This window comes from Eriocheir sinensis, unplaced genomic scaffold, assembly GCF_024679095.1.
Source record: "Eriocheir sinensis breed Jianghai 21 unplaced genomic scaffold, ASM2467909v1 Scaffold181, whole genome shotgun sequence".
Taxonomy (NCBI): domain Eukaryota; kingdom Metazoa; phylum Arthropoda; class Malacostraca; order Decapoda; family Varunidae; genus Eriocheir; species Eriocheir sinensis.
The window spans coordinates 348248-369802 of record NW_026111195.1 but is presented as its reverse complement, the minus strand read 5'-3'; the positions used below and the strand labels follow the sequence as shown (position 1 = coordinate 369802).

The 21555-nt window shown below is 43.0% G+C and overlaps 2 protein-coding genes and 1 long non-coding RNA gene across 4 annotated transcripts; 1 reads left to right on the top strand and 2 right to left on the bottom strand.

Moving 5' to 3' along the window:
- The first annotated feature begins 289 nt into the window (after positions 1–289).
- LOC126990612 (uncharacterized) lies at positions 290–2429 on the top strand. The gene is made up of 2 exons (XM_050849298.1): positions 290–1628; positions 1858–2429. The coding sequence occupies exons 1-2, from the start codon at positions 332–334 to the stop codon at positions 1926–1928; spliced, it is 1368 nt and encodes a 455-aa protein (XP_050705255.1). The 5' UTR covers positions 290–331; the 3' UTR covers positions 1929–2429.
- A 2183-nt stretch (positions 2430–4612) lies between these two features.
- LOC126990613 (uncharacterized) lies at positions 4613–11405 on the bottom strand. 2 transcript variants are annotated; one of them, XR_007744598.1, is made up of 4 exons: positions 11251–11405; positions 10087–10215; positions 7303–7380; positions 4613–5096 (listed from the first exon to the last, which is right to left on the bottom strand). It is a non-coding gene; the product is annotated as an uncharacterized LOC126990613 (long non-coding RNA). The 2 variants fall into 2 exon arrangements; XR_007744599.1 differs by having other exon boundaries at positions 7303–7377.
- Positions 11406–15252: 3847 nt separating this feature from the next.
- Positions 15253–18673, bottom strand: LOC126990618 (protein Wnt-7b-like). The gene is made up of 3 exons (XM_050849301.1): positions 18292–18673; positions 15702–15867; positions 15253–15427 (listed from the first exon to the last, which is right to left on the bottom strand). The coding sequence occupies exons 1-3, from the start codon at positions 18416–18418 to the stop codon at positions 15253–15255; spliced, it is 468 nt and encodes a 155-aa protein (XP_050705258.1). The 5' UTR covers positions 18419–18673.
- Positions 18674–21555: the final 2882 nt, after the last annotated feature.

Genomic DNA, 21555 nt, shown 5'->3' with positions numbered 1-21555 from the left:
TGGGACTGGAAAAACTGCTCCAGAGGAAGTAGAAAGCTTTCTCCTCAATGTCAGGGAAGCAGGTGAAGTCCAGAGAAAGAAGTTCATGAATGAGTGCCGCCAAGAGCCTGGAAGGTTTCTAGCAAAGATTACTCGGCAAGAGGTGTCAACGTTTGCAACTGCAGGAACAAAATCAAAGAAAACAGATGTAAAAAGAGTGGCAGCATGTATGGTCCGTGACTTGTTTGGTAGCATTCTGTATGCTTCAGTAGAGAAACGCATCGACTTAGCAGAAGTGCTACAATATCCTCTGACACCTGTACCATTATCACTCTGTCATGTGGATGGTACAATGTTGAAAACACCAAAATCGGCTCTGATGCAATATCTTGAGAACAAGGTGAAATCAAACTCTCCGGAACACATCGATGTCACCATAATCGATGCATCATTTTACTTCCATCTATTGCCAGGTGCAGCCCTTCCCACGAAATTTGGTGGGATATCATCACACATTTTACGGAAAATCATGGCATCAGAAGGCGATGAAATTCACTTCGTGTCTGATAAATGGCTAAGTCCATCAATCAAAGACTGTGAAAGAGCTGCAAGGGATGGATCTGTTGATTCATTCAAAATAACAGGTGGCAATCAGAAAAGACCAGCCAATTGGATGAGTGCTTTACGCAACGCAGGATTTAAAGAATCTCTGGTCAAGTACTTGGTTGCTAGTTGGTCAGATGATTGCAATGTGAAACACTTGGGAACCAAAACCTTGTATGCAAATGATGGCGACACCTGCTACAAATATGTGGTGGAAGGGAATTCGGTCATGAAATCAGAAGAATCAAGATACAGCAATGACCACGAAGAAGCAGACGCAAGAATGTTCTTCCATGTGCACAAGATAACTGGACAGAAAAACATAGTGATAAGAATGAATGACACTGACTGCTTAGTTATTGGTCTTGGATCTCAGTCAAACTTCTGTAATCACAAGGTTTGGATATATGCAGGACTAGTCTCAAACAATACACGAAGGTACATCGACATGACCAAGCTTGCAGCAAACCTAGGCGAGTCATTGTGTTCAGCGATGCCCGCATACCATGCATTCACTGGCTGCGACTACACTGCAGCATTTTCCCGAAAAGGAAAAGTTCGGCCACTAAAGATCTTGGAGAAGAACGCCAATTTCCAGAACTCTTTCACAGCCTTAGGGAAGGAACAAACAATATCAGATGAAACTTTTTCATCAATTGAGAAGTTCACAGCTGAAATGTACGGTAAAAGGAAAAGTCAATTCATCAATGATATACGATTGGAATTATTCCTAGAACGGTACAAACCTTCTGGTAAATTGGATGAAGCGCGCATCAGCTGTTTGAAAAAAATGGACGGAAGCACCCTCCCACCGTGTCACAATGTCCTGAAGCAGAAAATAAAGAGAGTACACCTCATAGCTAACAGGTGGAATTCTGTTGACCTTGCTACTCAGAGTCCTATCTCGCCAACAGAGTCTGGATGGACTTTGGGATATGGTAGTTACCAGATTCTTTGGACAGAAGGTGACTTGTACCCCAAGACAATCGACGTGCTGCAGAATGACAAGGATGGCTCCGATGATGAAGATATTAATGACTGCACAGGTATGTACTTACTTTTAATGAATAATCGCAATATTAATCTATTTCATTATTACTGCTGTGTTAATTATGGCAGATAATTGAAGGCCATTGATAAACCCATTTTTCAGGATTGAACGTATAAGAAACTATAAAACAATCCAGAATTACAAATAACTCGTTAAAGTTACTTCACATATTAGCAAAAGTAGCATCCTCGGTTGATTTCAGTTAAAATAAAATTTTCTTCCAGATGACTTGGCAATGGAAAGTGACACTGATGCAGATGATACTACTGACGATGAAACTGAAAACAGCGAGTGACTGTAAAGACCAATGAATACACGTTAACATATTGAGAAACAATATACTCTTGAAAAAATATATGTAAAATGTCTTCCATACTCTATGCTATACTATATGCATCAGGTATTTCCAACGAATGCTAGTTTTTATGTCTGCCTTAGTTATGCTCCTTCTACCTATAGTAGAAATCTGAAACCTCTAGGAACAGGTTTTTTTTTGTTGTTATCCTTAGGAACAAAGATATGCAAATTTGGGGGGTCAGCTCACCCTAATTCACCCCCCTTAAATCCTTAAATCAAGCCAGTTTAAATGTCAGCATCAGTTTAACTATTTATTCTACCTATGGTAGAAATCTGAAAGTTGTAGGAACAGGTTTTTTTGTTGTTGTTGTTATCCTTAGGAACAAAGAGATGTAAGTTTTTGGGGGTCAGCTGACATTAACTTACCACCCTTTAATCATGTCAGTTTATATGTCAATATTAGTTAAACTATTTTCTCTACCTATGGTAAAAATCTGAATGTTGTACGAACAGTTTTTGTTGTTATCCTTAGGAACAAAGAGATGTAAATTTTGGGGGTCAGCTGACACTAACTTACCACCCTTTAATCATGTCAGTTAATATGTCAATATTAGTTAAGCTACTTATTCTACCTATGGTAGAAATCTGAATGTTGTACGAACAATTTATTTTATTTTACCCCTAGGAACTAAATGGGACACATTTTGGGGGTCAGCTGACTCCATCTTACCACCAGAAAAATAAGTCAGTTTTTACTCCAACATTACTTTTGTTACTTAAAGTAACTATATAATAAATATAAAAACTGTAACTCATAGTTGTCTTTTTTTACCTCACGGGGTCAAAATGGGCAAAATTTGGAGGTCAGCTGACCACATCTTACCACCTGATAATGTTGTCAGTTTTAGTCTCATTATCAATTTGGACAGATTAACTCTGTGCTACTGCATTTTGGTACGTGTAGCTCTTGGGGTAAGACATTTTTACCCCAAGGGCCAAAATCAGACTAAATTTGGAGGGCAGCTGACCCCCTTTTACCACCGAGAAATAGTGTCAGTTATTAGTAGATTCATATCTACTGCATTTTATCATTATACTGAGTGAATATGATTCGTGTAGCTTTTGGGGTAAAATCCAACACTTTTAGGGTCTTTTTAAGGGCAGCTGACCCCTTCATCCCCCTTAAATATTCTGTGAGTTATATCGCCATATTATTAAGAATAAATACATAGTTTTATATACAAAGTTTGAAGTGTATAGTTTGAAAAGTAAAATCAACCTCAAAAAGGGGTATTTTGGCACCCCCTGGGGGCAACACCCACCCGAGTTGAAGCAGCTGACAAACCTTTTTCAATTGTCGGTGATAAACTTAACCAAGTTAGAGCATTATATCTTCTGGGCTCGTTGGGGTAAAATCACCCGTAGCTAGCTCTCGGACTATCAGCTTCCATCCTGTAGAACATCATCTCTCCTCTTTTACCTCCTCTTCCTTTACCTCTTCTTCTTAACTGAAACACGGGTCTCTGGGGCTACTGACAGTAATCGTCAATAGTGATGGTAGGCTTTCTTGGGGGGTTTCTTGGACAACTCCAGTCCATTAGTGGCTGCCGTGATGGATGTCTCTTGCTATCTTCATCCCAGCTTTCAATCCAAGCTGGATGCTGCATCTATGTATGCCAAGATGTCACTTCCTCTAGTGCCCATGACCTTGATCCTACAGAATTTTCCACCATTTGTCTAAGACTTCTGTCATACTCCATATGAGGACAGAAAAGACCCTTGTATGTGGACAGCATGTGTGAGGGGGAATAGAACTGGTGAAAACGATACAAATGCATAACCTCGAAGAATCTGATTTAGCAAGAGAGGAAATAAGTTTTCAGTTAATGTTTTGAGTTAAGGATAGACAGAATATTTAGTGTAGAGGAAGGGGACCGCTGAGTGTGGTCGAAGACTAGGGAATAGACGATGGAATTTGTTCAGTTGATAGGCAGAGAAATTGACTTTTTCCTCAGAGAGGGAAATAAAATAGTCGTACAGAATACAGGTGCTGAGAGGTTTAGGGGAAGACAGTGGCAGGATTACCACAGCATAGATAGACCAGCTTGAAAGGAAACACGATATAAAAACAGAGGGATAGAATTCCGAACATCTGTTCCCTATTCTATGACAACACTCAGCTGTCCATTTAAACAATAAACATATTTGGTCTATCCTCAACTCATAATTTCATCTCACCTCTTCCTAAATCAGCTTCTTTGAAGTTGTGTGTTCTGTATTAGTCTTTCAGTTTTTTACCCCTCACAAATGATATCCAGGGGCCTTGTCTGTCCTCGTATGGAGAGCGCATTTCATATAGGAGGGGCTTCACTCACATAGCTGTTTTGGACTCGATGGAGTCAAACCTAAACTCTCTTCTTCTATAGCAAACTCTGCTGCAATGTTGCCCCTCTGTCTTCTACAGACATTTTCATGATGATTGCCCTTCTAAGCTTGCTAACTACATGCCTCCACCTCTACTGTGGTCCCTTTTTACATAACGTTCTACTCGTCTCTATACTATCCAAATTCCTTATGCAGGTTAACTCCAGGGCAGCCCTCCTTCATCTATTTCCTCCAGCCTATCGAGACACTTCTCCATTTGAAATCAACCACTCTCTTCTGGCCTCTCATTTTTCACTCATGTTGGAACAGAGAGGCAGTGGCTGAATGGTTAGTGTGCAGGTCCTGCGTTCACCAAGTTCTGGACAATGTGGGTTCAAATTCTCTGCTACCACCTGGGATTTTTCAGTCATTGCCAAGTGACATAAGGCTACCCACGTGCTGTCCTGAAGATCACCTATCAACCCCAACTCTAGAGGAACTGTCCAAGTGAATCAAGAATGAGCTCCGGCGGGCAGCATGAGCCAAGAAGAAATGGTGCTGCTATAAACACTTGCCTGCGCCATGACGGGTTTGGGTCGACCACCAGGGCCCAGAAGAAAGCCTACCAACGCTATAGGCCAGAGTGTAAAGAAAAAAAAACTTGGCTCGGAGTTTGTCAGCTCTTTTGGGCAACAGTGCCAGATGTTTGACAGACAACTGGATTGTCCTTACACTGTGAACTACACATCTCTATCCAGATTGGTACAGGTGCTTATTGGAGGGTTGCAACACCTGGCCACACCTGAAAGAAAGTAACACCAATATTAGAATAGCCCTCCACCCTCAACATGCTGCAATGTCATTAAAAACTTTAATTTGATTGCTACAAAGGTTTTACTAATGCATTTGTTATTCATTAATATACTGATGGGGTAATTAATCTTGTTTTATTTTATAATTGTTCCAGTTCTTCTCCAGAGCCACTGACCTTTTTTTTTGTTAATCTTAGACCTATTCATATATTCCTTACCAATTTTTGTCACATAAGTAGCAACACTCCACTATCCCTATGCTCAGGGAAATGACTTAGTAAATCAATTTGTATAATCAGAATTTCTAATTAATGTGACTGGAGGAAATATAAGAAAAGCAAATGGCAAACTGACTAATGTTCCTGGAAATATACCCATGATCAGTGGCAGTAAACAAATGAAACAGAAAACCTGATGGAGTACAAAGATTAGGAAGAAAACTACGTAGATGACAGAGCTGGGATAACTGAGCTTAAAATTGTCTGACATCTGATCTAAATCTAGCATGGACAAGCTGGAAGAACAGCAGAAACATGAACACAACCAGTAGACTGGGCATTGGCAGATGCCAGTTGTTTGCTCTTGTGAATGTCACAAATAGTATGGAAGAGGTTGTTACGTACGTAAAGAGTTTACCTACATGGAATTGTACAACAATCAGGGTGGCCAAGAGGAAGGTGGCGAGTATGTTTTGCTGTATTTGGAAAGTCCCAGTGTAACTGTAGATAAGTAAATAAAGAAAACGAAATGTGTGGGAGTAAATCATGATGAGAAGCCTTTGAAAAGACCTTATAATTAGTTCAGAAATTCCTATACTTGAGTTTAATAAAGTAGCTCAAGTATATACAAAATGCTTTCAGAATCAGAATTCCCAAAGCCTGAATAAATGTTGGTGGGCAGGAACACATTCACATAAAGGCTGTGTACCGTGCGGGTTACCCAAAGTCTACTTCCCACGGTCTCCTGAATGTGTGTGCCTGTGTTAAAACTCAGCCCACCTAGCTGTTCATCCTCCCTTTCAGGATGCTTGATAAATGGAAACCTGGGGAAGGTAAACTCTGGTTTTCATCATATTCATTCTCTAACCAATCATCAGGTTCTGTGTTGTTCCTCCACAACTACTGTTGCTATAGTCTTACTGAATTATTTTGAAGAAAAAAATATCAAGGAGATTACACAGTTTGAAAGTATTCAGGTCTGAAGATAAATATGAAGAAAACTAATGACCCTCCTTCAAAGCCTGTATGCCGTCAGTATTACTAGGAATACAGTCACCAGGAGTGACATGCAGTAATACTTGTATTTCTAATAGTTTCACTAACAAAAATACACTCAAAAGGCCCTTGTTTGGGAACTATGACAAACTACAACTTATTGTTTTTAAGTTACCATTTGCAAAGGTTAAGGAGTCAAATATTATTAGTTATTGCCCTCTGACTGGTCCGTCTAATACTTAATGGCCCATATAATTATAAATGATCAGACGGGATGGCCCAGGCTAGGCACATCTATGGTGTTGGGAACAATTATTAAGGTTGCGTCACCACACTAATAAATTTGATAACATTGTCGTGTTCAAAATTCGAGCCAATTAACTTATGGTGCAACTGTGCCAAATTTGACCTGTCCAGCCCACTCCTGAGTCCTGACCCCCGGATTGCCACTCAAGTGTCGGTCCCTGGCAACAAGTACCTAACCATCTCGTTACTATCCTCTGGGAATAAACATGCATTGTACGGGATAGAAGGCCAGCAGTGCATGTCTATGTGTCATATGACAAGACCCAAACAGGTAAACAGCAATCGCGATGCTAACTTTGGTCCGTGTCGCAGTAAAGATTCCACTGTTCCAAAATGTCCCTGCCTAGACACACGACCCAGCTGGCCTATTCATACGAACGAAATGCAGCCCATGATCAGGATCACTGATAACCCAGGGCAATGACTAGTTAACTATCTCCCTCCCTCGATACACCTTCATAATGGCTGCTCAGCATCTCATGCAAATGAAGATAATGAACAATAAGCAAAATATATACTAGGGTAAAATTCTTTGTGTAATTAGATTTATATATTAATATTTTCACCTGGTTAGGTCTACCTCTTTATCAGTCTACCTACCTATAGAAAATCCACTTCCATACGTTTGTGTGTGTGTGTGTGTGTGTGTGTGTGTTAAGCAGTGACAATCACTAACCTGCAACTGCTGGATCATTCAGTCCAGCCTGGCTGTCGTTCAGTCATCCCGGGGAGTGTCTGTTCAGCCGCTCGTCTGCTGGGGGTATATAAAAAAGTATATACCTGTGTGATATACCTATGTGGAGAAAAGGAATAGCCTATATGCTAGACAATCCTTCCAGGCTGTGTTATTGTATAAAAAACATTTATTCTAGAAAGGTTTTATTTTATGGTGTTTTTCACACACCATTTATAAATGAAAAGCATATTCAGGAAATAAAATATACTGACAAGGAAAGGGTAACAGCGTGGCAACAAATCGACTCACTGGGGCCTCGCCCGCTGCACCCCGACATCTGAGCCAAGGAGGCTTGCCTACCCTTGATATAAACCGTTCACTGACGCACCGCTGAGCTACAGTCACCAGTCTCACACACACACACACACACACACACACACACACACATCGATGTACGGGACACGACGGTCTGTTAGTGTTCTGGGAATGTCTTAAACTCACCCATATGTCTGCATCCCTAATTAATTAAGTCGCGTTGTGGTGTTTTTTGCTTTATTTTTGAGCACATATCGGCAGCAAAATGATGGAAGAGGTGCCACTCACCCATGCGGTCAGCAAATTATGATGGGCCGGGAGGGAGGACTACAGTTTAACGCAAGGCCAGGCACATTACCTCGCCAGTGCATCTGCAAGACTGTGGTCTGTTAACTGCAAGGATACTACATAGTCCCCATGCTTGGATGTAGAGCCTTCTAGAATTCTTGATTACCAGACATCTAGCAACTACCCACGAACCGAAGTTTCAACCACTGGTTCAGTTTCCCGTTCGCCGCAAGGCATCTCGCGTAGTGACTTGTCTGGGTGTTGTTATTAGGCTCTCAGTCGCCTGGAGAGGTGCCACAACACAGCAAATGATCGTACTGGATCTCTCAGTGTGTGTTCAGAAGAGGAAACAAAGGCTGCTTGAATATGGAAATTAGGCCTCTGCGAGGTTCCTTCCTTATCGCCCTTGTACCGGTGTGTGTGTAGGGGGGGGTAAGGACTGAATGGAGGATGTTCCCGTCTGACGATCATTAGAATGTTAATCTATTAACATTGTACCAAGAAAGAGATTGACAAATTTCCTAATATACAAAGTTCAAATATTAAAGTCGAGCTACAGTGAACGGAGAAGATATTTTCGAGAATAAGGCTTGTCAGCGTGAAGCGTGATGTTTTCTTATTAACATATAGCATACCTGGGCACTTCCGCACCTCGGTCCGGACCTCCGCTCCTCCGCACCTGCGGACCGCCAAACGAGGTGCGGAAGCCCGGAAGTGCGGAAAGTTTTCAAAGGTGCGGAAGTAACAGGTGCGGACAGGCGAAATTTTGGGTCCAGACTTCCGCACCTGAGATTTTCATAGATAAAAAAGCGAAGACGACAAACAGTCCGCGGCATTACTTTCGCGCGTTTTGGCGGGCTATGTGCTACCAGCTGATCACTGTGTCAATTTTCTTTTTCTTTTCAGAGTCTTTTGACTTTTAGTGATTCACTGCGATTGTTTAATGTTTAGAGTTTACAAATAAACATGGAGAGACACGTGAAAAGAGGTGATAGCGAAAGGAGCAGGAGGGTGTCTGGGGATAGTAGCGTCAATAACGTGAGCTACAGAACCAGCACGCCTGCACCGTCAGCCTCCAGAACCCCTACGCCGCTGGCGACGTCAGACATTTCCTTGTCTGAGGTGGAGCTGGACCCCTTCCAGTGTAATGCCAGAATTTAATTAAGAATGGGAAGATGTAAATTAGGGAGGAATAAGTAGTTTTAAGTATTATAAGTAGATATAAGTGCCGCCAGAGAGACGTTACCGCATAGAACATTCCAGACTCGCGCTTGAGATTTCTATATTATATATATATATATATATATATATATATTTATATATATATATATATATATATATATATATATATATATATATATATATATATATATATATATATATATATATATATATATATATATATATATATATATATATATATATATATATATATATATATATATATATGAAGCTCTGATGTGTTATTGCCTTGTACTATTTTGTTTTATTTTTGAGGTGTGGACTAGTTTTTTTCAGGCGCGCTTCAATAGTTTTGGGTACAGTAGCGGAGGTGCGGAGGACCGGTAGCGGACCGAGAGAAAAAACTTTAGGCGCGGAAGTACAGGTGCGGACTACCTGCGTCCGAGGTGCGGAGGAACGATAGCGGACTACCCCAAATCCAGTAGCGCGCCCAGCTCTGACATATAGACTACCTATTAAGTAAACTACTGGATTCATTCATATTGTTTAACGGTTAATAACACCATCCGGCGTGCCTCGTTCCGCTGATTTACTGATTGAATAGTCAACATTCATTACTGTTGGCTTGTTAGGTATTTGGTTGGAACAGTTGCCATGACAACATAACGTCATATATAGACTGTGTGTGTGTGTGTGTGTGTGTGTGTGTGTGTGTGTGTGCGCCACGCACGCCAAACAAGCCTGATTGAGAATGACACGTGTAGAAAACGTTAAAAATTCGGACACTTGAATCTTAGTCATGCGTACTTTTTCAATCAGTGCTAACATTGTCAAATCTTATCAAAAACATCTAAATACAAATATAATTATTCAAACATGTTAGCGTCCACCTGAATTCGATTAGCATTGAATATTTTATCAACAAAGATCAAGTGCTGCGTGACTGTCACGGTGACTGCACAGGATGCTTCATAATGAAAAAACCTGCTCGGGACTCACCTGCTGGAAGCTGAAGGGCATGACGCGGGTGTCGGAGGAGCCGCCGCCCCGCCTGGAGCCGCGGTGCCGCCTCGCCGCTCGTCTCGTCGGGAATGAAGATTTACTTCCTCGTGAAGCGGTGCTCCAGGCCTGGGTCGAGCACCGATTCGAAAGTGTCAGTTGAACCCATAAAAAAAATTAGCAAGCTGTTTCTATTTTTAACTTTAATGCCCATCTTAGGTCCTCCCCTCCCATACACATACTCGTACATAAAAATGCCCTCCTGTGTGTTCAGACGTTCCCAGAATTATTGAGTAAGCGGCAAGGAGCACCTGATAGCTATGAGTATAAGAGAGAGAGAGAGAGAATTATCCGTAATTGGCACAATAACATTATCTCAGGGCGCCTCCAAGCACACACACACACACACACACACACACACACACACACACACACACAGTCATATCCATGCGCCCTGAGGGAAGGGTGAGGGGGCCCCCATTCCGCTTCTTAATTGTGCGGCGAGTATAGTTACTTATAATTATAGTTAAATGGTTAGTTTAATAGATAGTTCAATAGTTAGTTTGTTAGATCGTTAGATGGTTAATTACTAGAAGTTTGTTAGATAGGTAGACACTAGGAGGTTCAAGGGAGTATACGCTACAGCTGAGCCTGGCCGCGGTGCTCATCTCCTCATTGGCTTCTGGGCTTGTGGTATATATATAAACCACAGTTTACCTTCTCCAGGTTTCTCCAGGTAAGTACTCATTTATCGACCAGCCAGAAAAGGAGGGCAAACAGCAGGCTGGGCTGGGCGTCGATTACTTAGGCCGGGATTCGAACCCAGGCCCTCAGATTAGTAGTCAAGCATTTTAACCAATTCACCACGAAGGCACCGATCACAGCTTTATTACAAGTGCATTACTGCATAAGATGTATTTCATGTATATATACACACATGTATATATATATATATATATATATATATATATATATATATATATATATATATATATATATATATATATATATATATATATATATATATATATATATATATATATATATATATATATATATATATATATATATATATATATATATATATATATATATATATATATATATATATATATATATATATATATATATATATATATATAAACTTCAATGAGGACAGCTTACATGTAGCACGCTCGTGGGTGTTATGGGCATCACAGCAAGGTTTGTAGTTTCCAAGTTATCTCAGCTCGCCAGAGGAAAAATAACAGTCGTAGAAAACTGGTTGCCCCGTCCGTCATGCCCGTGAAGCTGCAACCTGTGGTTTGTGACGCAATTATGAGGCCACATCTAAGTGTAAATACAGTTGTTTGCCGAATATCAGCCTTTTGTATGACATCGAAACAATGAACGTATGTATTTGTCATATAATAAAATTCTAAATATAGCAAAGATCTCACTTCATCCCTGAAATGACGAGGACCATGGAAATATTGCTGCAGTCGGACGGGCGGACACACACACACACACACACACACACACACACACACACAGGGCAGTAGATGTGTTTCTAAAGTCGGGATGTGTTTAGAATATATTAGTCGGTCTGTCAGAAATGTCGCTCCACCGGCGGTCACTCGTGGTGACAGCAAAAGACGTTATCTAAGGGAGTCACAAAGGGATATCACAAGAGTATTAATAAAAGATCTAGATATACCATTTTCATGTAAATATTGTAAAAAACATATGTAAAAGCTCTTCTTTCTGCCTTGCAGTTTGTGCAGAGACTGTTTAGGCTCCGTCATGGCAAAGCGTTGATATGCAAATATTCTCACAGCACTTGATAAATCTCAAGACAGATCACTGATTACGAATATCCAAATTGTTTATATAGCTCGTAAAAGTGTTAGTCAGACTACTCGCAACTGGTGTTCCGTCAACAGCTGCCTCAGGAGTAAGCGTTGTGTTGGCCGCCGCTACATGGAGGGCGTGTGTTGGTTTATGCTTCGCTGCCGGGTCAGAGGAGACACCAGCACCTAATGTCGTCTGACAAAAACACAGACCCGTGCAGATCACATGGGGAGGTACAAGGCAGTCGTTCTTGTTGAGGGTTGGCTGGTGTGGATCCTTAGCTGAACACCCACTGATGGTGCAGAAAGCCTATCACCTTTGTTCGTGTCTGCGCATCAGGGGAGAAGAGAGCATTGGTGGTGGCGTCCATGTTGTAAACACGCGGGCCACCTAGCACAGCGTTTCAGGCAATGCCATCCATTACGGAGTGTTTGTACGACGTCACCGCTCAGAGATGTCTCGCAGTCACTGAAGAACCTTGTCGATGCTGAACGAAACTATGTCCCTCGCGCCCTCCAATGAAGAATCTCTGCCGGGAGAGCACAGCCTCGCCGCCTCCCGCTACGGACGGTCACTTGCAGTTGTTCTCCTCGGTGTCCTCCATGCAGGTGTGGCACTGCACGTAACAACACCAGTGAAACTTGCAGTTGCAGTGCCATGTGCGTGTACTGGTGAGTGTTGTACCCGCGGCCGCAGCACAGCAGGTCACAGCCACCTGGCCCTGATGATGAAGAGGAGCAGTGAAAGTCTGACCGATACTCTGTAACTCTAACTCTGTAACCATCACTTTGTAACGGTGCACTGTGCTGGGAATTTATAAAAAAAGCTCTGCTGGGTCACAATTATTGAGTCGCATTATGTCGAATTTTATTGCATACAGCCCCTAGGAGTTCGGCAGGAAACTAGCAACAACATTGATGATTACGCTTAAAGGTGTGGAGAAACAAACACTGTAAAATGCAAGTAAATTTTGAGGTCGCAGTATATTACCTGACGAAGTTCTGTTGCATTTGCGACCCATGGTGCCCAGCGAACCCACCGCGGGATTCATTGGCAGTAGTTGGGACTCCTTTCCAAGTGCACGAGATGAAACTTGCGGGGCCGTCGAGCTCTTCTCCTGACCCTCTCCAGACGCAGGTGAGGCGTGGATCTTCTCCGGCCCTGAGCAAATAATGAGAATCACTTTTGCAATGAAAAATTCGTTGCTGTTCCACCTCACCACTGGCGACATATGTGGCTTCCTGTAATACTATCAATATCAATGTATGTAGATGGGAGAGTATTATAATTATTATTATTATTATTACTATTATTATTACTATTATTATTATTACTATTATTATTATTATTATTATTATTATTATTATTATTATTATTATTATTACTATTATTATTATTATTATTATTATTATTATTATTATTATTATTATTATTATTATTATTATTATTATTATTATTATTATTATTATTATTATTATTATTATTATTATTATTATTATTATTAGTATTATTATTATTATTATTATTATTATTATTATTATTATTATTATTATTATTATTATTATTATTATTATTATTATTATTATTATTATTATTATTATTATTATTATTATTATTATTATTATTATTATTATTATTATTATTATTATTATTATTATTATTATTATTATTATTATTATTATTATTATTATTATTATTATTATTATTATTATTATTATTATTATTATTATTATTATTATTATTATTATTATTATTATTATTATTATTATTATTATTATTATTATTATTATTATTATTATTATTATTATTATTATTATTATTATTATTATTATTATTATTATTATTATTACTATTATTATTATTATTATTATTATTATTATTATTATTATTATTATTATTATTATTATTATTATTATTATTATTATTATTATTATTATTATTATTATTATTATTATTATTATTATTATTATTATTATTATTATTATTATTATTATTATTATTATTATTATTATTATTATTATTATTATTATTATTATTATTAGTAGTAGTAGTAGTAGTAGTAGTAGTAGTAGTAGTAGTTGTGAAGTTGAGGAGGAGGAGGAGGAAGAGAAACATGGAAACATGGACGAGCAGGCAGAAAGCCTATGACTCATTGCGGGACTGCCTGCTTTCATTGATTTAATCAATTCATCAGCCATAGGAGTGGTTTATGGGATGGATTAAAGCACTTCTGGAGGAGGAGGAGGAGGAGGAGGAGGATAATGATAAGAAGAAGAGGATGAAGAAGATGAAGAGGAGGAGGTGAATGGAAGGGAAGGGGTGGAGAATACCTTATGCACTGAGACGGACTTGGCCTTCCTGTACTTGTGGAAGAGGTGCTTCCCGATGAAGGTGAAGGACGGAGGGTCTTCCAGCAGGTCTTGACGGTGCAGGAGCCCGACACGCCGTGGCACTTGCACTCCGTCCTCATCCCACTCCGCACCGCCTGGGGCAAGACAGGGTTAGTGCTTCACGCCAACATGGGGACACGGCACCCCCTTGGCACCCCTGGAGCTGCACTCCCCCCTTCCACCACCGCCCCATAGAAAAGGAAGTGTTATCCATTTCGCGATGATTGTAGTAATGAAAAAAAAATGATAGCAATAATAATAATAATAATAATAATATTATTATTATTATTATTATTATTATTATTACTGTTATTATTATTATCATTATCTTTATTAACAGGTGTTGTTATTGGTGGTGGTGGTGATGGCGGTGATGGTTCTGCTGTCGCTGCTGTCCTTGCTTCTGCTACTCTTGTTATACTGATGGAGCAGCCGTCAGGATGAAAGGTAGCTATACAATCGTTCTATTCATAAGCGGGTGCATACGCTATAGCTGCGCGTGCTGCGGTGCTCATCTCTGTACCTTTGGCCTTTTGAGTCTGTGTTAAGTAAGAACCCAATACCCCGGGACACGGGCCAATGTGATATCCGGGATTGCCACAGCTTACCTTCCCCAGGTTTCCCCAGGTACCAATTTATCGACCAGCCCGGAAGGGAGGATGAACAGCTGGGTGAGCTGCACGCCGACTGCCCGGGCCAGGATTCGAATCCAGGCCCGTGGATTCGTAGCCAGGCGCGCTGACCACTGCTCCACGGATGCGCATATTATTCTTAGCAGCAATATTAATATGCTCAAAAGGAAAAGTATTAAGAAAATAGTGCTAGAAGAGAGATAACTAAAGTACCTTTAGTAACAATTATTACACTTCTAACAGCCGCATGTGCAAAGGAAAAAATTGGGGATCAGTGGGAGCAGGGACAAGTAGGACAACAATATGCAAATTTTCTAAGCAAGAACAGTTTCTGGTGAGCATGCACGGAGCCGCCGCTGCCTTGTGGAGGCGGCGCCCCGGACACTAACCCTGCGTCCCGCCCGGTTGTTGTGCAGGTTCATGAGGGCGCGGCCGTCCCCCTCCACCTCGCGGGCGTCCAGGAACTTCCTCGCGAACCTGACCCCGAACCTGCAAGCGGCCGGGAGGAGGAAGGAACAAGGGGCCGATGAGTATGGGGCTGCGTGCGTAACTTGTTGAATCTGTCTCATTATTGCGAGTGTTGGTGTATGAAAGTACGCTGTTTGGTGTACATGCACACGTAAGCTTGCTTCATTCTGAATGCCCCGCGTTTATCATCTTTCATATATGTTGTACTGGGGCATGCATTGACAGTAAGTCTGTGATATATATGTCCAGGAGAATGAAGAGTTCAAACAGGACATTCTTAACATGCACCTCTCACCTAAAGTAGGCGCTGCAGCCCCATTTCCACCCGGAAGAACTGTACCGCCCTCGCCTGCGGTCGTCACAGCCAAAGGTGGAGATGTTGCCACGGGAGCAGGCGGTCGTGACGCTGTGGGTGACTCCCGCGCTGGTCACCGAGTACGTGTAGGCGGCCTCGCGGCTCCCTGTGGATACCAGTGAGAGGATTGGTGAGGGAGAACAGGTGAGGGCCTTCAGAGGTGCACCATCGCTCACCACACTGAACTGTTCCTATTTGTCAATAACTAACCTGACATCCATTAATATTTTTGTTTTTTAGAGGCATAGCTGTCATAATTCACAAGAGATTAATACACTAGGAACTTTCCTTTGTTGAGAAAAAAAATGTCAAGGAAGCCTTCAGCCATCCAGGTAACCACACCAAGAAGTCATTGTATATTCTTTTCCGTAGACCAACACAACTGAGTTACGACAAATCAGATCATGTTCGCTGTTACTTATTTATGAATTCCTGAAAAAACTAATTAACATCGAGACAATTATTTGATTCCAAGACATTCTTTGCGTGTAATGCGGCGTTCGGAAGAAGCAGGTGAAGGACTGCTGCCCCAGGCCACCGGTGCGGCAATAACCCAGCAATGCCACATTCAAGGGCGGCCTGTCTGCGTGTGTTTGCCTTTTTCGTCATAATCACCGGGCGGCCCCTCGATGGTGATGTCCCGAGGGCTGATGGCGGGAGCAGCAGCACTGAAGAGTTCTGTGGCGTTATGTTTAACGTCTTGCCTCCACGAGATTATATGCCGAAAATGACCCACAGTTTGCTGCCTGCACTTTATGTCAGGCATGTATGGCGTCGCAGAATCACAGAAGTCATGTGAGGTATTCTTGTCACAGATTTCATGCGGATACTTGCTGATGGGTCGTTACAACGCCAGAAAACGGGCACACAGATAAAGAAACCCAACTGGTTCTGGCACCAGCGCTACGAGTGATTTAGATACAAAATTGCAGGGGACGCGTGGCTGGTGGGGCTGAGGCCGGCCATTAAGGGGGTGACTGGGCTTGCTGGGGAGGGGGAGGAGGCGGCCTACAGCATGATTGACGGGCGGCCACTTTTGATGCTCACCCAACTAGCTCCTTCAAGGCATGACATTTATTACTAATAAATTTTACTTTCGGTGCAATGATGGCCACGCTGACCACACACTGGCTCCCTCCCCTCCCCTCAGAGATGGGTGTGGCCAGCGCTGGCGGAAGTCGAGAGTGAACTCAGAAAGAGCCAGTATTTATATATTTTGCATCTTACGAATGCTGTAAAAGTTGTCTGATAATGTGAAAACATACATGAACTTTAGCGTTCATAATTAATGTGTTCAGTTAATGTGCATCTGCCACTGAAAGAGGAGCTGCGCCCCCAGCACAAACTACGCCACCGGGCGGATGGCAGGGCGGGTGTTTTCTTGTCCCCGGCCATACAGGCTTCGTGATGCGACAAATGATCTGGTTCAGTCCGGGGCCCCATCCTGCCCTGCTCAACTCACTCCCGTTGGGTGTGGTAAGATAATGTCCGCGGGCAGCGAGCCTCATTGGTGGCTTTTGTGCCAGATTCCCTCCGTTAGAAAAGGATCATCCAGGAGAATGTACCGTAACTGATTGTTAAGACTGGAGGCACAAAAGACTTTCTTCATTGACTGTCCACAACGCTTTCACAACGAGGGGGTGCAGGCCAGTCCCTGAATAGTGAACATGTCACGCAGTAAATCGGTCTGCAGATCATCTTCGAGAGGAGTTTTGAGCAAGTTGAAAGTTATATGAACACGGACACGTAGTTGGTAAACACTCATAACAAACCTGCTCATCTTGTAGGAAGGTTTACGAGAAGAGTGTTGTTCGGTGAAGAAATATGGCAAGCTGACCATGTCCTGGGGGGATCTTAACAGGCCAATGGACCTTTGAATTGGGTTTTAGAGAACAAAAATGACAATCGGTACAAAACGAGGATTACATGCTATTACGTAAACAAATAGAGCTGAGGGCAAAGAAGGAGATAAGTAGGGGGAACAGGGGCTCAGGCAGGGAGCAGTGAAAGAGACGTGAAAAGGAACGGTGCGCACGTGTTGAGGGGACGAAGCAACCCTTGTGGGCGCTGTGTGCTCACCTTGCCCGGCGGCGGGAGAATAATGGGGACACGGTCGCTGAGAGCCTCTGGGAGCGGGGATGGCTTGCTGGTATGTCGCAAGGGTTAATCCCATGCTCAAGTGCGGAGAAAGGCTACATATACCTTCCCCTCCACGACAGCCTAATGGTCAGGGATGCAATGCAGTACGTGCAGCTCGGGCTACTTTAAGAGGTTCATCTGGAGTTTTAGAAGCCCAGAAACATGAATGACTATATCGCCTTACTCTTATATTATGATTATTACATATGATCCTGAGCGACAGAAGTACAAGTAACATCCTGACGAGTGAGAACGAGGGTGTTACTGTCACGGTGCTCGCTTCCATCTTTGTGTTAGTAAGTGCCATACAAGCTGCATAATATCAATCAATGTCTGAAATGTGAAGTTTAGAAAAGCATGGATGAAACCTCGCCAGCCATTATTAACTGACCCACAAGAACGATGTGGCCGAACGCGCTGCTGCTGGTAGACGCCAGGGAACAGTTCCACCGATGATGCTGGAACTGCCGCTGGCACTCTCGCAGGCCCGCCCTCGCACCTTCACTGATGGCCACCATGGCGTCAGGCGCCCGCGTACAGATGCGGCTCTGGCGGGGCGTGAGGCCGGGCACCCGCGAGCACAGCAGGTGGGCGCCAAGGACCCCCGCTGACGACACCGTCCTGGGGGAAAGGAAAGATGGGGTGAGGGGGAGGCAGATTAAGTATACGTTAGTGTAGGGACGACCTGCAATGCATCATGATGTGAAGCGCCACCACACACGAACTTACGCCACACGACTCTACGCACTATGTCATTGTCCGAACCTTTTCAAACCATGTGTGGGCTACCATGTACTTCCCCAGACCAGCCTTGCGTCCCGATACACCCATGACAAAAACGAGTACGCAGACACTGACATTACTCGTCATCGTCTGGCGCATTGCTACCATCATCCCAACCTCCACATTGCCTGTTTCGGAATATCGACGTCGAGCACGTAGCAACTCACCATTATGGCGAAGATTGAGGGATACATCATACACGCACGTTGCATAACTAAGTCGGTTTCATTCTTTAGCCTGTTCAAAAGTAAGGGATGGACTACACTGCATACTATTTGTGCTGCTTCTCGAGAAAAATAGTAAACACTATTGTTTTCTTTAAAAAAATATTTCAGCTTTAAAGATCTACAAAGCTACGTGTGCCAGTCTTTCCTCTCCAGGGCCCGGGGTGGCCCAGGCTCACTGGGGTCGCATGGAGAGGCTGCGGTGCCCAATCATGGGTATTAGGATGCCGGACAGATGACCGCCCCGAGGCTGCCGGCGAGTGGAGGGTTGGACTTAATGACCAGGGAAGTTTGGCCTATACTTAGCGGCCGTGAAGTTCTTTGATTGCCGGGGGTGTTGCGCCATCCCTGCGTGTATCGCCGAGGGAGGAGGGAATCTCCGCCACGATTAGCATAACAGAGGAGTCGGTCAAGTGTAAACGCGCCACCTCAGCTGTCTGCTAGCGGCGGTGTACTCGTGTTTTGTATTGCTTTCTGGGGCCGAGTTCCTACAATACTTTTGTTCCCTAACATTAATGTCATCACAATGCTTCTGAAAACACTGTATTACCTCAATTACTATTTCCATAAATAAATGGCCGCCATCAAGTATAGCAGAGTGGTAGGGCGACGCCTTGGATGCGCTGCGTCAGCCCTCACTCTTTACAATCCTTCTAGTTCATTTCTCACGTAGTTTTAAGTAATTCCAGCCGAATACTCACAGAACGTGCCTCGTGTGACACACTTGTTAGCTCACTGAACAGCGTCCCTCCTAACTAGCCTTGATATTTTCAGCGAGCCAATTCGTACGCGTGATGTCACTCGTCGCCGTGCAGGGCAGCTCACCGCCAGTGATTGTAAACACTTCCTGTCCAACCTTGAAACTGATATCTACATTCCGCGTTTCTTTAACAGTAGTTTATGCCACTTGATATTTTTGACACCAGTAATGACATACTTTTGGCAGTGTTGTAAAGTGTTTTCCTATTAAAATGACTATTTTTAAGTGATTTGCTATCGAGTTTACGAAGAAAAGTAAGGTGAATTTAAACCTGCGGCATAGCCAGAATCTTGACTTTAAAGCCCAACGACTGCAAAAAAGTAACAAAATAACTTGCAGTTCCAGGTAAGATTAAGATGCAGGAAAAAGGGATACAGGAATTATCAAGTTTCGAATCCTGCCGTGGCCGGTCGGCGTGCAACTCACCCAGCTGTTCATTCCACCTTTCGGGATGGTTGATAAATGGGCACCTGGGGAAACCTGGGGAAGCCAAACTGAGATACCTCGGATGTCACGCTGGCTCGTGTCCCGCGGTGATGGGTTCGTAACCACTACAGGCTCAAGGACCAATGCGACGGATATGTATACCGAGGCCACGCTCAGCTACACCGGATGTCCCCAAATATACCGTACTTCTATGTAGCCATTTATGCCTGATCTGTACCGAGATGTGTGAATTAATCCCGGAATACGTGCTCTCGCGGCGGTGAAAATCAACTTCAGAGCATAATGATATGTACGAGAAGTGTAAATACTCTTGCTGGGTGTTGTCTTCAGCCTCCCGGGTGTGACGTGAGCCGCGCATCGCAGGGATAGGAGATTGTCAGCTCGTCAGTGCATCTTAAGACTAAATGAATAAAAGTATCAGTGTATCTTTAACTTAGTAACTTACTGTCGAGAGAGAGAGAGAGAGAGAGAGAGAGAGAGAGAGAGAGAGAGAGAGAGAGAGAGAGAGAGCATCCTATCATCATGTACTACCACAAAACCCATTCCTCGTGATCCTCCATGAATTTGTAATGAATTTCTTTTCTCCTATTTTGGGCAATCCTAGTCACAGGGCGCCTCGTTTGTTTGTTCTCCGTCCAGGGATGGCCTGGCGTAGGGGGCGGGGCGGTTCGGGGGGGGGGGGGGCTGGGAGGGGTCGGCGGGGCAGGGCGAGAGTTGGTGTCGGAGGGAGGGTGGAGCTTTGGGTGGACGATGGGTGGAAGTTATTAGTGGGAGGAAGTGGATGTGGTGGACGGATAGACGTTGGTGAAGGGATGGAGGAAGGGAGAGACTGATAGTGGAAGATGTAAATAAACGTAGGGTGGAGGTTGTTGGTGGAGGGATGGATGGATCGGTGGAAGGTGGTGAAGTGAGAATGGTGGTCGAGAAGCTGTAGCGATCGCGTAAAAAAAAAAAAAAAAAAATGAAACCACTGTTATCCAAGAAATCTAGTCCTTGTTATGCCACGCTAGGGCTTCAGGAAAGGCATGCTCAGGTAAAATGTTTTCCGTACATTTCCAGGTAGGCACACGTCTAGGAAGCCAGGGGTACGGACGCCCTCCGCTGCCTCAAGCTACAACTTCCATTAATCAAACTTCTCCTTTTTCAATATTTTTTTCTACTAAATGAAGTTCAACAACTGATGAATAAAACATTTATTCAGTTACTGCGTCAGCGTCTTGCACATCGTTTGAACATTAATTGGCTGGTCTGCTGGGCTGTCTGAACAGCCATCCTCAGAAGTACCTCGTCGGTTCATTATTTCAAGCCATCATCGCTTCGCCTGGGCAGAAAAAAAGGGCCTAGCAAACCACGGAGCCTTGGTGTGGAGGCAGTTTTCCACCTATACGCTTTATTATCGTCCGCCTCCTTCCACGTAGGTCATATCAGAAACCGATGTTAC

Excerpts from the sequence above, each read along its gene's own strand:
- LOC126990612 (XM_050849298.1), top strand. The coding sequence starts at position 332 with ATGTTGAAAACACCAAAATCGGCTCTGATGCAATATCTTGAGAACAAG. Across the intron at positions 1,629-1,857 it reads AGATATTAATGACTGCACAG|ATGACTTGGCAATGGAAAGT; the intron begins GTATGTACTTAC and ends ATTTTCTTCCAG.
- LOC126990618 (XM_050849301.1), bottom strand. The coding sequence starts at position 18,418 with ATGGTGGCCATCAGTGAAGGTGCGAGGGCGGGCCTGCGAGAGTGCCAG. Across the intron at positions 15,868-18,291 it reads CGGCCACATCGTTCTTGTGG|GGAGCCGCGAGGCCGCCTAC; the intron begins GTCAGTTAATAA and ends TGGTATCCACAG. Across the intron at positions 15,428-15,701 it reads GGCTGCAGCGCCTACTTTAG|GTTCGGGGTCAGGTTCGCGA; the intron begins GTGAGAGGTGCA and ends GGCCGCTTGCAG.